Source organism: Acanthopagrus latus, chromosome 15 (genome assembly GCF_904848185.1).
Source record: "Acanthopagrus latus isolate v.2019 chromosome 15, fAcaLat1.1, whole genome shotgun sequence".
Lineage (NCBI taxonomy): Eukaryota > Metazoa > Chordata > Actinopteri > Spariformes > Sparidae > Acanthopagrus > Acanthopagrus latus.
In genome coordinates, this window is record NC_051053.1 from 19,219,144 (window position 1) to 19,236,796 (window position 17,653).

Below are 17,653 nucleotides of genomic sequence, written 5' to 3' on the forward strand. Positions count from 1 at the left end.
CATTGTTATTGATGTAAAATGTTTATTTATTTCCAAAAGATTTATTAAGTTATACAGTTAAGATGGTACAGATATATACCATTATATATATATTTTATAGATATATTTTGACTTCTTCCACTGCCCCAGATGTATCGAAGTTACATTGTATCTGAGAGAAACCTCCAAGAAAATAAATACTTCCAGAGACTTTTTTATGCATTCTCACATTATGACTTGAAGTTACAGTATGTCAATTCATGTTGATTTTGTGTTTTTATGGTTTTAAACTCCTAAAATGACAGACAACCCTCATAGATTCTGATTCGTAGTACAAAAAACAGGCTCTTCAAAGATATGAATACTTCTAAAGGTCTGTTGCTGCATTGCTACTTACAGCTTTTGTTTATATTCATGCACATGGTGAAAATGCCCAAATGCCAAAGCTATATTTATGCATATTGCTCGCTATGCTCTTTGTTCCAAACAAAAGCTGTGTGAACCAGGTTGAATCTGTGTTGGTGTTAAGTGCAGTCTGTTAGTAAGGAGATATAAGCAGAGACGCATGCGATTAAGAATGGAGAAGATGACACCGAGTCTGGAAAGGGAAGAAGATGTAGATGAGAATGAAAGAAAAAAAAAGTTGTGGGTAGAAGAGCGTTTTAGGAGAATACAGCTGAAGTTTTAAATGCAGAGAAATGTGAGTGGATGGCAAAGAGGGGAATGGCGTTTAAAAGCAGCAAGGCTGGCGATGGTGTGTGTAAATGAAGGCGGGCACCGGATGGGCACAAGCCCCCCTACAGTTCACGGTCCCCCTCGCTGAGTTTAAAAACGCTCGTCTTTGTTTTCCACCTCAATGGCCTCCTCTCTCTCACTAGGCATCTGATCTAATGGCCCTGGTGCACGGAGAGGAGAGGAGAGGAGAGGAGAGGAGAGGAGAGGAGAGGAGAGGGTGTGGGAGATGTGAGGGAAAGAGGTGAGGAAGTTAAGATGAGGAAGATAATGAAGGAGGATTTCTTGGGTGGGTTAGGAGAGAGCGAGAGAGAGATGGCACATGTTCCTCGCTGCCAGTTGCCCCGAGCTTATAACCGGGTGGCAGGGGTGAGCAGCGTTGGAACAACATCAGGTAAGTCTCAGGTGTGAAATGAATTCCAAGTTTATTGTGCTCACATCACGAGAGAACACTGCAGGTGGTGCAAACTTTTAGCTTCCATACCTTTTTCTCTCTTTGCTGTTTTTTTCCCTCTTCCAAAACAGTTTCTGTCATCTCTTGTGTGTTTATTCTATGTAGACTAATTACTTAACATCAGTTAGAAAAATGTGAACTTCTTTTTTATTTTGATATTTTCCATCTCTAACCCCACTTTTATGTTAATATTTGACAGGTATTACACACTTTATCTTTTACTTTTATCTCATAAAAAATAACTTGAAACTGGTATCCTGATTGGAAAATAATTAATTTTAGTTAATCATTTACCTTCTCAGCTGAAAATGAAAATGACCCCCAGCCCTACCACATATGCTACCCACAACTATTTCTGTAGGGCACAGATTTGACACTCACGTTGAGTCCTGGGTTTCTGGATTGGGTCAGTATGGGAGCATATTGTACGTATGCTGTGTGTTTATTTTTAAAAATCACAGATGCCTGCGCTGCCAGTTCGCTCTGCCTGTGTTAAGACCATCAGTCAGCCGTGCCAATTAAGAGTTTAAAACTTCTCTCGCTCTGTTTTGTGAGCAGATAGATGATGACAGAGGCCAATCAGCAGCTAATTACTTCAATCTAGAGCTGGGTTGTTTCTCTGAGGGAATGTGCGCTGCTGGAACAGCGAATGTTTGCTTCTGTGAGGGTCGTGCATTTGTAACTGTCTGCACATGGATGCATTTATCCATATGCATGAGATGGGAACTTTCACAATGTGAGTTATTGTCAATACTTATGTGTGTGTGTGTGTGTTGGAAGGGGAAAGTATATTCTTTTTTTCTTTTTTCTTTAACAGTTGCAGTTTTTTGTTTTTCAGGCATGATTGGCTCACCACTGACCTTGGTGGCAGTGGGGGGGCTTTAGCGCTCCTTGAAGAAGAAAAGAGGCTTGGGCCGCCCGCTGTAAACAAAGTTGACTTGCCGACAGATGGATTGAATGACAGAGAGGCTAGCTGAGCCAGGAACGGCCCTGGCAGCATTGCACTGAGCAGAGAGAGAGGGAGGGAGAGAGAGAGAGAGAGAGAGAGAGAAAGAGAGAGATAAAGGGGGGGAGGGTGGGGAGGGGAGAGTAGAGAAGAGGTGGCCAACAGGAGAGGAGGTGTGAACAGGTGCAGGGCCGCTGAAGGAAGAACCAGCAGATGGAGAGAGACACAGCCAGTTTAGTTACAGGAAAAAAAGGGTGGGAGGGAAAAAGAGGAGGGAGGAGGGAGAGATGGGAACAGCCGAAAAAAGGATCGAAAGCAGAGATGAGAACGCTCTGGACAGATAGATGGACAGATAGATAGAGAGATGGGGCCAGGCGCACGGTGAACGAGTGGCGAAGGCTGCCTCAGGCTGCCTCAGGCTGCCTCTGCGTTTCATGGGTTTGTTTCATAAAGTGAAGCAGCGAGACGAAGGGAGGGGAGTCGAAGAGTGACTGACTCCCATCACCCAGAGGTTTAATAAAAATGTGCTACAACACATCGAGGTGCACATGGGAGAATATTGTGTGCTGTCTGCCACACGGAACAATTCAGATGTTCATTGTACGCAGCATCGATGACACGCGGCACAGCGAATGTTCAATATGTCACTTTATTTTCTCTGTGCCGCACTCATCCTTTGTTGGCAGTATCCGTTAGCCAGGCCTACACAAGGCCTCCGTCTCCCTGTCTCTCAGTCACACACACAAAACAAGCACACTCACACATAAAGCAGGGATTGTCTTTGTAGCTCTGCGTATCAAACTGTTTAATATTAATGCAGCCTGATTGATGCAGTCTATCATAAATAGCTGTGGATCCGTTGGAATTCCTCCACAAAAATGAATCATCACGAGTGTCACCGTTTTGAGCAGTCGAAAATACGAGCGAATAGTTAGCGGTTGTAATTTTATAGTACAGTATCAGTTCATTTCAGTTGAATCCTATGAAATGTCTCCAAATAATGGTTTGAGCTCTTGTTGGATCAGTTTAAATGATTGATTTGAATGACAATTTAAATCATTATCTGAATATCTTAAAAGATATAATTCAGACATTATACATTTTTTCAAATTTCTGGTGATGCGGCTGATCAGATTTTAGTTGCAAGCAGTCAAAGACAAATCTGTAATTGCCCGATTATACATCTTACATTTAAAACAAGATTTATATAAGATTTTTCATAATATTGTATATATTTATGAAAATTGCCACGAGTATAGCTATCAGTACAGATGGTCCTCTGTGACAGAAATAGTATTCATCTTCCTCCACAACTCTTCGCACTGATCATCAGCGTTTCTCTCGTCACTCGTCTTCTTGTGAACAAAGTATGTATGTTTGTGCTACAGGCTTGGTTCACTATCTGTTCACCTGTATGTTAATTTCACACCTGTGTTTTTTTGCAACACAGGAACATTGCAGAGCATAAACATGAATATGCATTGGTTTAAGGAACTGTTCTGTTTAGTTTTCCATTAGTTTTAATGCATATAATTGATATCCATTATATATCTGTCCTTAACTCTTTAACTTTTATTTGAAATCTGAATGCTTCCAAATCGTAGCTGAAGTTTTAAGTAGGCTTCATCAATAATGTTTGAAATTACAACAACATATAGACACGTATTCTGTTTTTTAGATGTAAACATAGATTTTTCCTTGTGTGTTGTATGTGTTTATGTACACCTTAAGCTTGTCTGAAGGTCTGTCCTGGAAATGTGTTTTTTGAGAGAGAGCATAGTCTCCTTTCCTTTAGTCCAAACAGCGGTCAGTGGTGTCTGGCGTTGGCAAATGTCTCCAATTCCTCCAAGTCCACCGTCTGACTCCAATTTGTGCTCGTTCTCTGATAAACCGCGGCATTTGGTGGTTCTGGCGTGGGATGCCGGCTGCACCATGGGGTGCTGCAAACTCTGTGCTTGGTCAGGCCCTGGCACCCCACATCTAATGGGCAACAGCTTGAATAGTGCCCACTTAGGCAGGCAGTGCAGACTGGGCCCCCTCTTCTTCCTCACCGCTCCAGCCAGCTAGCCAGCCAGCCACCGCCTCTGCCACCTCCCACTTACCCAGCAGCCACTGTACCTGGCCGCAGCCCCAGAGCCATTCCAGCCTACCTTAGGCCCCTGGCCCATGCAGCTCTCGCCATACTTATCAAGCTGTCCTACAGTGCATCAGGCCAGGCATATACAAACAGGCCCAGCTATCCGCTAACTGAACATTCAGTCTATTGCCTCCTAGGCCCAAACAAGAGTTCCTGCCACAGGCAGCAACCCAGAGCCCATTCACCAATTAGCTGGAAGGCAGATTATTGTCCAGGGAGAATTATCCAGCTCCAGCCCCACATATTCAGCCTCTGCTCTACCCGTCACCCTTAACGCTTGCTCCAGGGCTTGGCTCTCCACTGACAACTCTCCTTTGCTTTCTCTTTTTTATGCTTTAATTTGACAGTGCTCATCAGCAGCCATTTTGTGACAGCTTTTGTAAGTGAGCATGTTGCAATTGATTGGGCATCCAAAATGGCGCAGGGGAAAGAACCACATAACTATGGCCTGGATTATTCTCGCAGACCGACAGGTTTACGGACAGCTGCAGACCCTATGAATGTGTAGTAGTATTGTTAATGCTACTTTCTGTAGTCCACGCATAAGCAGAATAAACTGAAGCAAACTAGCGGTAGGCAGATGTCCGCACAGAGCCTCCAGGTGCACCTTGTGATGATGAAAATTTACGTCACCACGACTCATAGATGTGGCAATTATCTTTCTGCTTTAGCCTGACTTTCCTTGTTAAACCAGCAAAGTACAACTTCCTGGAGAAAGTGAGCTCATCAGCTCAAGTCTCCAGCATCTCAGTTGGATTGTAACTCAAAGTGTCAGTATTTGACACCCTTTAAAAGTTACATTTTGATGCTTAGCTGTGATCCTTGGGGAAGTTTCAGGCCCGTGTCACTGGGATTTGAACCTTCAAAAACTGAAACTTAAAATTTCCAACCCTTCTCGGGGTTGCCCCACTCCCACCCAGATAAGAAGACCTTCAGTCTGTTCAGTTCTGTGGTGTACAACTTTATTAGGTTGTACTTAAATTGTCGGTTCAGTAGATCAGCGAGACCAAGCAGATGCCAAATGTGTAACTCTCTGTGTTTGTGCTTCTCTATCTTGTTTTTTTATCGCTCTCCTCTTCCTCACCACCACGCTATTGCTGACTGCTGGAACTTTCTGGCGATCTGTCTGATGCTAATTGGTGGGTAAACAGGTCTGGTGTGAGTCCCCCCCCCCCACACTTCTAAAATCACATACACACATAGACATACACAAATACACACGCCCCCCTGGAACCTCTTGCAGGACCAAATGGCTGGCAACGCCTGCCCGCCATCTCCCGCTGAGCCCTGGTGTGCGCTTTGGTGGCTCAGGCTGCTGTTCAAGCCCAGCGGGGGTTCATTCACTCACACATACACACGCACACACTCATACGCGTACAGAGACACACAGTCTCCTTGTGTCCCCTGCACACCCGCCACCCGCTTTCACACCCCAGACAGCAGGACAGCAGGAGAACACACACACACACACGAAGGAACAGACAGACGCGGTCACTTTAGAGATGCAGGCCAAGCGCTGTAGGGGAGAAAAGTTTTCACTTAAACTGGAGAATTCTCTCTTCATTAGCGCCTTTGGACTTCAGGAAGAGTTCTGTTTATTTGTTCGTTTTTTCCTGTCTTTGTAGTTTTTCTTTTCTCTCCTTCTTTGTCTGTTCCTCTGTTGTCTGGGTACATTTGGACTTAGCTGAGTTAGAAAAGTTTGGCTCAAACAAAATGCAGTGTTGTTCAAAGCCCACAGGGATGAGCACCTTAGTTTGCATCTTACCTGCACAATTTTGATATTGAGATGAATGAAAGCGGAGATTAAAGCGATGTGATCGCTACCAAATATCTTGTTACTCTGCATTCCTGCCGGGCTGACGGTGTGCAGCTACGAAGCCATCCAGTTATTTATATAGATTGACCTCGTAAAAGTGTTGTTCTCTCTTAAAAAGGAGATATTATGTTACGTCCCTTTAGTGTTGAATGTGTTTTCCGCATTAGTCTTCCATATTAATAGAAGCTCAGGCATTTTAAGCAGACCAGTCTTTTCTTTAACGTTCGTTACAGCACAGTTTCAGTCTCAGAACTTAATCTTTGACTTTTATCCCATCACTGTTTTTTCCCCCTGCACCAGTCGTCATTGACCTTTTTATTTCCGTGTGTGTGTTTTGTAGACAGCTGCAGTATCACTAAGGGGTCTTCAGGCTGACAGTGGCCTGACGCGTTTACCCGTCTACCCCCTACGTCTTTTCGGTCATTCTCCTTTCTGTCCTCCCTTGTTGTACACTCTGTTCTCTCCACCTGTTTTCTCTCTCTCACCTCTGTGTCCATCCATCAGTCTTTCTCTTCCGCAGTCCAAACAGTTGTCAAGTATGATGGAATTTATTAGACAGTCACTGACCGCTCTGCTGCTGATTCTCACCGATATACTCTGGACTCGTAGTATTTGACTGATAAATAAATAGGCTCCATTGGCTTTTTCTTTCTCTTGTGAAGACTGACACTAATGAATATGGTCTTGGGGATTTCACATCTTTAAAGGCCATTTAATTTACTATATTCAGCACTGCTCACATGCTGACAGCCAGTAAACACTAGATTAGAACCTGCACCAGTAAAATTTAACATGTCTTTAATATGTAGATTTAATTTCACAAGAATAAAATTAGTCTATATTTTTGTCATATCACAAATGTTACTTTTAAGGGAGAAGTTCTAGCTCGCAGTATGTCGAAATATTTTTAATGCTCCAGCACGAGCAGAAGATGAGTAATCAGTCATCTGAAGCACTCACAATCACTGACATTACGAGTCTCTGTTTAGTTGAAAACACACACTGTCGGTGGCCAAGCAAATGAGCGGCATGCTAAATTAAAATGTCACTGTTTGTATTTATCGCTTCTTCGCATTACATGCCATTATTAATAGAAAATGTGTATGAATAATAATTATCATTATGAGAAGGAATGTGATTTTAATATTCCTTTAACCTCCTGCTCCTTTTCCCCAGACAGGACAGAGAGACTGCAGAACGAGCTCATGAGGATGAAATGGCTTCTGTGACCGGCTCAGCGCGAGAAAGGGAGAGAGAGCTGGCTGTGCTGCTGGAGCAAACAGAGGCACAACACCAGCAGAGAGGTCAGTGTCACAGCTCACTGTCCCCTCCTCACCTCTCTGACTTATCAAATATTTCTGACCTGTTTTAAAGATTGTCACATATTCTCTATGAAATCAGTACCTCGAAAGCCCTTCTTTCATTTCCCCGCCATAGTTTGCTCATCAAAAGGAGTACCTTTAATGTACAGTCTTCTGTAGTGGAACCTCATCCCGGATGTCCGTTAGATGCAGCTGCATGGCGCTTCCATTGCGTCGAGGTCCAAATGCTCACTGGAAGTGTTTCAGAGGGGGATCATCTTCGGCAGTTTGTCCCTCAGCAGCCACTTTTTTTGTTTACGAGCGTATTGTTTACATGTCTGCAGCTCATTTATGATCAGAACTTTTGCTTCTACCTACCTTGTTTTAATTACTGCACAGTCTTTCATTCTCTTCACTGTCTTTAATTTCGCAGGGGGAAAATCATAGCATTCCTTCTCCTGTTGTAAAGACTTTTAGGAGAAGAGACATTAACAAGAAAATGTACTTTTGACAACCAATTCCTTATAAATAATGAAATGTGTTATTAAATATTGAATTAATATCAGCTTTTCTATACATTCACAAATTCATTTTACTCTCCATTCCTGTGTTTGTTGGCCAGCAGCCCGATGGCTAGAATGGCAGCGACTTGTGTCTGGCAGGTGTGACGCTGCCACATTGGGGGTCAGACTTCCTAAACGGCAGAATTAAAAGGTTTTCAGTGGAGAGCTGCACAAGCTTGAGAACATCTTTACATGTCTACCCAGCAGCAAGTCCTCATATTTGCTATTTCAGTCGGTTCTACTGTAGACCACTGTGGTGCACAGGCATATAGTTGTTTCACATGCAGGAGAGTGTGATGTGTGTGGGGGGCCGAGACCAGAACAGAACAAAGCTGCGCACACAGAGTCAGTAGACACAGAACTGTAAGGAACAAAACAGCAGAGCTGATCAGGGTCAGCAACATAATCGCAGCTGGAGCTGGGAGGGTTTCAGTCTCTTCCTCAAGGACGATTCAGCAGGGTGGATCTATGTGGGAACAGGGTCTTGAACCTGCATCTTCCACTTAAAGGATGGCGTTGCTTCTTACTGTGCCACCTTGCTCCCCACCAACACAGCATGACCAGTTGAGTGGGAGGGAACGGACAGATCACAAATCATTTGAGTTGAACAAGGCTGAGCTGAAGTGACCTCAAAAGAGCAGAACAGAGCAAAAAGAGCAAAACAGAAGCCGCAGAGGAGAAGAGAGAATAGCAGGGCAGAGCGGAGGGAAGGTGATGGGAGCAGAGCAGAGAGACCCAGCTCAGAGCTCCCTGTCTGTCTGCACAGCAGAGCTGCTGCTGCTACCACATCTGTTGCACCATCTGGATCCCCCCCTCACACCCACCACCAGCCCTCAACCATCCTCTCCCCCCTCTCCTTCTCCTGTCTTTTTATTTACCTGTGGTTCCCTTCAACAACCAGGGAGCCTGCTGGTACGCAGAACAAAGATGGAGGGTATAGAGGGAGGAATGGATGGAGGGAGGGAAGCGGGTTGGGGGGGTAAACAAAGGGTTTGTTTCTGGCGCGTGTCGGCAGCACACATGTTGTCTAAAGAGAGCTGACATCAGAGCACAGCAGGAAACTGTGGATGGGGAGGGGATGGAGGGATGGACGTCCTTTAGTAGCTCGCATCACTTCCTCTCCCCGTGCAACCCAACAGACGAGCTGGATAATTAGCTTTCTTGCTCTCCAAATCCCGCCTCTGTGTCCATCCGTTTGTCCTTCCATCCATCCGTCCCCCTCTCCCTTCTTCTCCGCTCCCTCCCACCTTTTTTTCAGATTTTTTTTCATGTTTCTTTTTTGAGTAAATGCGTACAGAGCAGCCTCTAGATGATATCAGATATTTGTTTCTCTCCGTCCCTCCCTCCCTGCCACGCTTCTTCTCTCCATCCCTCCCTCCCCTCATTTTTTCTCTGTTTGTTTCCAGTGCCAGTTCTGCTGTGTTTCTGTGTCCCAGGGTTCTTTTTGGCCTACGCATGGCCAGACGCATTCAAAGCCTGTTCAGCTAATTAGCATTCTTCATGCAACTTTTCCAGCATTGACCAAACTTTGTTGAGTGTACGTGTGTGTGCACGTCTGTGAGTTTGTGTGGTTTAGTTTCATGCTCTTCAGCATCCAATTTCTGCCCTCCATGCATTATCTATGGCCGTGATCTGGGGACGGAGACTGTATAAAGTGGAATGGAAAAAAATAAAAATATATTGGTAGCTCACTTTAGAGACACAGTGTGCAGCCTATAATGGCAAGACGGAAGAAACATCAGTCGGCATGTAATTTAGGCATTTATATTTTCATAGAATTTCTGTAGCATATAAAAATACAAGAAGAGAGAAGTAACAAAAGCCTGTAGGTAAATGATGTGCATCATAGCACAGAGATATACCACCATGCCTCGTCCTCCACTTTTTTAAAATCTCTCTCTTTCCCCCCCAAAATATCTACTGTATGCAAAAAAGTAAAAAAAAAAATAAATACTCACTTCACAAGTCTGAGCTACTTTTCAAAGACTGCGAGTCCTTGGTGTTTTTTGGTTTCGGTTGACTGTAACAGAATGCCGGAGCAGGTGGATCATTCCCTCCATCCAAACGGCAGCCATTGTTATTTTAAAAGAGCAGACATATGTTGGAGAGCGGAACGTGGATCATTTCAAAGGAACGATGAAAGCCCAGTGTTGGATTGTTCAGAAAGAGGCCCCATGAGCGGATGAGGACGTGGCAGGAAGGGTGGAAAGGAGAAAGAAAAAGCGCTTTCAAACAACAATCCTCTCTCTTTCTCCATCTCATTCTACCCTATTCACACTCTTTATATCTTCATACACGATTCTCTGTACTCCTGCTTTTTCCGCTGTACATCTCAGCGTCTTGTTTGAGCAGTTTTGATGTAAATGTGAATGTCGACAAAAGCATTTTTTTTTTTATTTGGAAATAGATTCAAAGACACATTCATCTCACTGATGCTGCAGTATTTGTTACAGTAGATTTCATTGTGTATCTCAGTCCATAGTGTAGTGTTTTTTCTCATGGTATGTTGGAAATGTATAGTATGTGTTAACAGAAGCAGCCATGATGCTCTCTAAGCATTATTTTAACATTTATACAGCATATTACAATAGGTAGTCTGTTGACCCACAAAGGCACAACTTAATGTAATTTAACTATAACCAAAATGAAATCTTGAATCAGAGAAGTGACCTAAAATTCAAATTGTATTAATTTTTTTATTACATATTCTGTAGCTGCATTATCATTAAGTGATGGTATAAAGGAGGTACGAAGGATCACTTAAATCCCAGTGTGTTGCAATTTAACATTTAATTTTGTACCTGCAATCACATGGACTGAAGTTTGTGACTTTTTACACTGAAGGCTCAAAGTTTCTAACTCAAAGCCAACTGATATTCAGATATTTAGAGTCAATGCTGATATCAAGTAGTAGAAATTTCAAATAATTTTTTTTACATGATCCCACAAATGTGGCAATTAATCACTGGTGATAAAGATATGTACTGTAGGAAGATATTTTTGTTTGTTTAAAATGTTTAAACTGTTTAAAATGTTTAAACTGTTTAAAATGACACCAGTGTGCTGAGATGGTAACATACTGGGGCTTGATAAATATATTCTATCCTCTTAAATTTTCTGCGTTATAATCTGTGATGTATCTCTCGGGCGTTACTTTTAATTCTATGTGTTTTGACGTTCAGTATTTTATTTTATTCTTGGAGGTGACACTTGGAGATATTATGTCAGGCCTCCCTCAGAAGGGGCCTTTTACCATCATCTATTATCGTGCACAATTTAAAAAATTGCATAGACTTATACCAACCATTAACTCTTCATTAGATTTTATCCTTTTCGTTTTAAGGAGTGGGCCTACTTATATTTTACGATACAAAGCTCACTGTCTGTATGTTACAGACAGAACTGTCACATTCATGTCTGTCTGTTGAGGTTTTCTTTCTTACTCTGAGCAGCAGTTCATTTCAGGATGTGGTCAGTACTGACAAGAAGCAGGTGTAGCAGAGATCCTACATTATGGAACAAGTTTCAGTTTAGAAAGATGCGTCAGTAAGCTTATAAATCGTGTGTTTCGGTTACTTTTCTTTGGGTTCTTTGAGATAGCGAGACACAGCAGTAAACAATGAATAGACATACTAACAAATACAGTGCTTGTAGCTTGTAGCTTTGATATTCGTAAGTGTACACCGGATGTACACAATTATATAGAGAGCTGTACTGCTGTCAGCAGTTCATTGGTGGTGTTTAACTATGTGCAAGGAGCGAGTGCACATAAACATCTTGATTATAAGAAAGAAAGAGGCGGGTGATGGTGGTGTCCACTGGCAGCTGATTCTTAAGGCAGCCTTTTGAGTTTGACAACATCTGAACTTCAGTGTGGGCGTGTTGGCTGCAAAGTGAAAAGTGTTTAACTGATGTGAGATATTGCTTGAACCCTTTCTGTGGCTCTAAGAGGTCACCGCACTACAGCTTAAACATACAAAGAACTTGGAACTGGTTATGAAACGGTCTCAGTTTAACACTGATGACTCTGAACGACCTACATGAGCAATGGGAATATCAGTGAGAAGATGGCTATTTCTATATTCTCAATACCTGTCACTACAAAAATGAATACTTTATTTCATGGTGGAGTCATGATGAAAGAAGCTGCTCTGTTGTTTGGTGGTACGGCGGTTGATGCAACTGGCTTATAATGTAACATTTTATGCTGGCATTGCTGCCGAGCTTCACGTTGCTGTTGGTTTTTGTCATATAATAACTAGGGAATGTTGATTGTTCCTTTTAGCAACTTTAAGAAAAAAAAACTTGCAAATTGACAAAACACAAACAAATTGTAATAAAAACATCAACATGAGAAAGTCAACAAAGTTAGAACATGCAGAGAGGAGCTGTAAATACAGTAAACATGGATATCTGTGTCTTTTTGCATGTTTTTTCTTTAGTCGCAGTGTGTTCATCCTCATGAAGCCACTTTACCTCTGTTTCTGCATAGCCAGGATCTAGGACAGCTGGTCAAAATGTTTAACATCGTAGTAAAAAAACAACTTTCCCATTATCGATTGCAGTTGCAGAGCTGGATGGTCTGCTGAGTTCGCAGAATTCCCTGATCAGGAAGCTAAAGGAAGAGTGCTGCGCGCTGGGAGTCAAACTGGAAGAGCTGACAGGAAACAGCAGGTCACTGTTTTCTCTTTCATTCATTCATCATATTTCCTCATTGTTTGAACATTCAAGCACTTGGTTATGTTTCTACTTTCTTTTACTTGCTCATTATTCAACTCAGTGACTTACATTCAGACTCACTCATTTATCTATTTTTCCTTCACGCTGTGAGGTGAAATTTTGTTGTGTAGATGCACACAGCTTTTCTTAACAGCTATTTATTCACTCGCTTAGTTGTTGACTCGGTCTGTCTGTTCCATCATTTCATGAAGCATCATCCATCCAGGCTGTTTGGACAGATCATGTCAACATACTACATACTGCTTCCCAGTCTGACCTGTTTTCTTGTTAACCTGATGCTACAGTAGTCACAGCAGGCCTGCACAGCTCTCCATCTGGGCTGCCTGTGATTGTGTGTTCCTCTGTTTGAGTGTGTGTGATTGTGTGTGCGATTGTGTGTGTGTGTGTGTGTGTGTGTGTGTGTGTGTGTGTTTGAGAGTGACCCTGGGCCCAGTGTCCTGTCAGCTGTTGGAGCTGTGCTGCACATTAGTCACATGACAGCCCCCAATCTGGCCCTGCCAGACCGCACTGGCCTCACCAGCCACAGGACACGAGCACACAATACACACTCAGAAGGAACCTGTGTATTATCTTATGGGCATCAACAGCAAATGCACACATGTGTACACAGTGATAACTACCACCTTGAATGTGTTTTTTATGAGGAGGAATTCACACTCATGCTGACACACTGTCACGAAGGCTCATACCCTACATCTGCTGTATGTGTGTGTTATGTAGTTTAGCAACAGTGTGGTGTTGGTGTGTTTCGAGCCTCAGGCTGTTTGAGCTCCTGGAGTCCAAGCCCAGTGTAGCGGTTAAAGTCCTGCTGGACGGCCTCCGTCAGGCTAAGTGAGGTTACACTCAGACAGTTGCAGCAACATGAGCAAGAAAACTCTTGATGAATTGTTTTCAGTTGTTAGTCAGTGTAAAGTTGTGAGGCTTTGGACTCGTGGTTAAGGGACATAATTGACACAGAACTGCAACGTCCGACCCAGGGACCTTTTGTTGCACGTCGTACCTCTCTTTGTCTCCCCACATTTCCTGTCTGATCTCTACTGAACACAGTCAGTGTCACCGGCTTGTCATTCAGGGTTCCCATGGATCCTTGAAATCCTTGAAAGTGTGTGAATTCAAGAAAAGATCAAGACATTTAAAGTCCCTTAATTGGTTTATTTTTTCTCTTTGCTTAATGTTAGCCAATAGCCTGTGTTTCAATGTCTGGATGTGCGTGTCTTGCAGTTTCTCACAAATTCTCAAACTCTCTGGACTCCTTTATAAACATCTCACCCACCTGTTCAGACTCAAATCTTCTTAGTTGTATTTAGTTATCATAATTTATCATAATTATTTGTAATATTTTTATTTTACCTCCATTTTTATTTCAATTTTGAACCAAATTGTGATTTTCTGTTCAAACTTAAAACTTACAGTGTCAATAATAAATTGCATCATTTTTATAAACCACTATTTAGTGCATTACTATGCATGCATTGATTTTTGTTACATGGTGCACTGATAAGGCTTTTACATCTGTAATAATCATGCTTGTGTGTGTGTGTGTGTGTGTGTGTGTGTGTGTGCGTGCAGAAGTGAGATGGAGCAGCTGGCTCTGGAGAAGCAACACCTAGAGGAGACAGTGAAGAGTCTGAGAGCTCGCTGCACCGACATGGAGGAACAGTGTGTCCAGCACGGCCGCATGCACCAGCGCATGAAGGACAGGTACGCAAAAACACATAATACATAATACACAACCAACTACACATCCTGTATATAATCTTACATCTTCATCAGATCTTGTGAAGGCATTTTTATCATTTTTTAGGCAACTTTTGTTTTGTTTACGAGCAGATAAACATTTGATTTATTCAATTATCATTTGTTAGTTTTTAAACATTTTTGCTTTATTCCTCCAAGAATCAAAAACTGGCACATGTATCTTATGTTTGTCTATCACGATTTTTTTTTTTTTTTTTTAAGCACAATTCATTATTGAGATCAGACTATTTTTTATTATAAAAACAACAGCAGCTTTCTCCGATTAAAATGTTCCCAAAGTGCTTTTTTAGCTTTAATTTATCTCAGTTTGAATCTGGCAGCAGGCTTTACAAAATGAAAAAAAGAAAGAAAAGAAGTGCAGTTTTCTTCACAATCTGTCCCTAACCAGTCCTTCTTCTGCACATCTAATGTTTAATTATTACAAGAATTTTTAAATTTTTTTTTAGTTGTCACCCTGGTTTTCGTGTTATCAGCAGTTTACTCTCCTGCTGTCAGTGCAGTGGCAACATTTTCCGCTTGATCAGGCTGCACATCAAACTGTTCTCTGATCAAAAACCACAACTTTTCTTCTTGTTTTTTCTTATTTTTCTCCAAAAATAAACTAGTTGTTATACTCCTCTGGCATCACTTTTGGTGGTCAAAAGACAACAGTAACTGTGTGAATATTTAAAAGCCAGAAAAGTTGAACATGCAGTGTGTGAAATGCTGAATAAGGGGTGAGGGTTTGTTTTTAAGTTTAGGAATTTGAGTGTTGGTATTTTAGATGAATCATTAATTTCTCTGTGGGAATACCAAATTAACTACCAAGTTAAACAAGCAGTAGTCAAAGTGAAGCACCAGTCTTTGAAACTACATCCACAATACACAAGCACAGCTGAGTTTGTCTTTCATCCTGAATATTTGCTCTTGTTTCAGTCTTCTATAATTTTAAACTGAATGTATTTGGGTTTTAGACAAAAATAAGCAATCTGAATAATGTAAACCTCGGCCTTAAGGGGTTGTGATGGGAGTTTTGTGCTTTTTTTTTTTTTTTTTTTTTTTTTTGCATTTTATGGACCAAACGATCATCGTCGTTTACAGCCCTAAAATAATGCAGATGCTCTCTGCACCTCATTTTCCATTCCGTTGTGGTTATTTTTGAGGGCAATACAATGTGAAGTATGTGTGGTTTTGCATTTAGAATTGTGATACCTGGTATATAGGGAGGCATTTTGAACAAAGCTGCGGTTAAAAGTGAGTCCATCTTTGGCTTATGCTACAGTATCTGCGTGTGTGTTGCGGGGGTCCTCTTCTCCCCTAAGTGTGGAGCCCAGTTGGTGTGTGTCTCCACAGGGTGCCTGGCACACAGCCTTGTTCTGCCAATGTGGGCGAGGGTGTGTGGGTGTTGTTGCCCCACTCCGAAGGATCTCCACCCGAGTGCCCAGCCCCCCAACTACACCTTACTCTTAACCAAACACGCGCACACACTCACCCTTTTCTCCTGCTCCATCACTGACACTACATATTGTCTACCACCCACCGGTGTTAACCTGTCGACAGTCACACGCTGCCAAAAAAACAAAGTTTACAGAGTCACAGCTGTCTCCTGCCGGTGTGTGACTCTTTTTGTGCATTTCACGGAAGGAAAAACAATCTAAGTTGTCAAGGAGTGTGAAGTATGAATATTCTGTATGTTTCCGCGCATATGTTATGGCAGTATTTTTATGTGTGTGTGTATGGGTTGCCATTGCATGTTCTCCGGAGGTTTAGCAGAGTAGAAATCTGGCTGCCAAAAGTGGATTGGCTGGGAAGTTGGCACCTAACTTCTCTCTTCTCCCAACTGAACCACGATAATCACTCTTGGCATTTAGTGAGTTTTATTTTCTGCTTTGACACTTACTGGGTTGATGAATCCTCCTGATATTTAAAAATCTCTCGAGTTCAGTTTTACATGAGGTCACTTTTGGAGTGACTGTCAAACCGCTTGACCACATTTTTATATTTAATACTAGGACAACATGGTTTTGGTAGTGTGTGTGTTCGGGAATGCAGTTATTAGTTTTGAGCAGTAAATTAATGTATTTTTTGGCATTTATATGTTGTGTTTTATCGTAAGAATGCACAGTTTAGAGACGGGAGGCGAGAGAGGTCTGACTCACGTTTACGGTGATCCATATTGCAGCTGGTACTTCAGTGTGTGGTCGTATTTCTGGTACTGAATGTACTGCGGGACCTGCCACAAATATATTCTTATCTTATTCAGATGCCAGTTGTTTGTAGATCTCTATTTCACGTGTGTACACTTAAACGTTTGTACGCATGTGTGCGTATTCCCATACAAGCAGGTACGTCAGTCTCTCTTCATATGGTGCCTTTCTCGTAGTGAATTGCATCTTCTCGTATCCCTCAGTGTGTGTATGTGTGTGTGAGAATGTGTGTCCATACATTGGGTATATGTTAGTTGGTCCCCACAGGCCCTGAGCACTCAGTGGGCTCCCCGCCTCGCCGCTCGGGGGTTAAGGTGTACGTGTTAACAAGCTTGTGCAAGTGGGTTCAATATCCAGCGCCCCGCCCCTCCCCACAGCCTCTCCATCGGCCTGCAATCTGTGCTGCGAAGAGCGGCAACAGCGCACCACGCACAAAACATTTGGAAAATCAGCTTGATTTATTTTTACATGGGCAAGCTGATTGCCAAACTACACAGGGGTTTTAGCACACAATGTTTTGCTTCACCACTTAATTATTTATTTCACCAGCTCTGTGTTGTTGTTTTTTATTTTTTTTCTTTGCCTGGAAATGAAGGGATGGATTGAAGAGAGGAGAGACGGAGCAGGAGAACATCCAGTTAGGAAGGACAGAAGTCGGTGACTGTAAATGATTAATATAAAGGTTTTATATGTGTTCTTATGAGCACTCTGATTCAGGTTTATTAAGTGAGCACAACTAGAAATGTTTTAACTCTTCAGGACATCTACAACTTAATTTCCATAATCTTTATCTGATTTTTGACATTTTATTTAGTGGTTATTCACATCTCTGGTGCTTATTCTGAGGAAAAACTCACAAAAAATAAATATCTATTTTAAAATGACGATAGCTTTTTTCTAGGTGGGGGCAGAACCCAGAATATTATCATAATCATATAATATGTTAGTGAGAATCACTGTAATGAAACAATCTAATGATAAATATCTAGAATGCCTGCAAAGGTTGTTACAACTCCTAAAAATATTTCCTGCTTGTGTATA

The 17,653-nt window shown here is 42.1% G+C and overlaps 1 protein-coding gene across 5 annotated transcripts in view; it reads left to right on the forward strand.

Moving 5' to 3' along the window:
• sdccag8 (SHH signaling and ciliogenesis regulator sdccag8) overlaps window positions 1–17,653 on the forward strand; it is a 50,153-nt gene that overhangs the window by 17,374 nt on the left and 15,126 nt on the right. For 4 of the 5 annotated variants that reach the window (XR_005079184.1, XR_005079185.1, XM_037122829.1 and 1 more), the window contains exons 14-16: window positions 7,241–7,368; window positions 12,494–12,602; window positions 14,238–14,369. Coding sequence is in view for 3 of the 5 variants with exons in the window: in XM_037122829.1 (XP_036978724.1) it covers window positions 7,241–7,368; window positions 12,494–12,602; window positions 14,238–14,369 (369 nt within the window). In the remaining 2 variants the exon portion in view is untranslated. Of the gene's footprint in view, window positions 1–7,240; window positions 7,369–12,493; window positions 12,603–14,237; window positions 14,370–17,207; window positions 17,444–17,653 lie in introns of those variants that run through there. The other variant, XM_037122832.1, reaches the window with a different exon arrangement.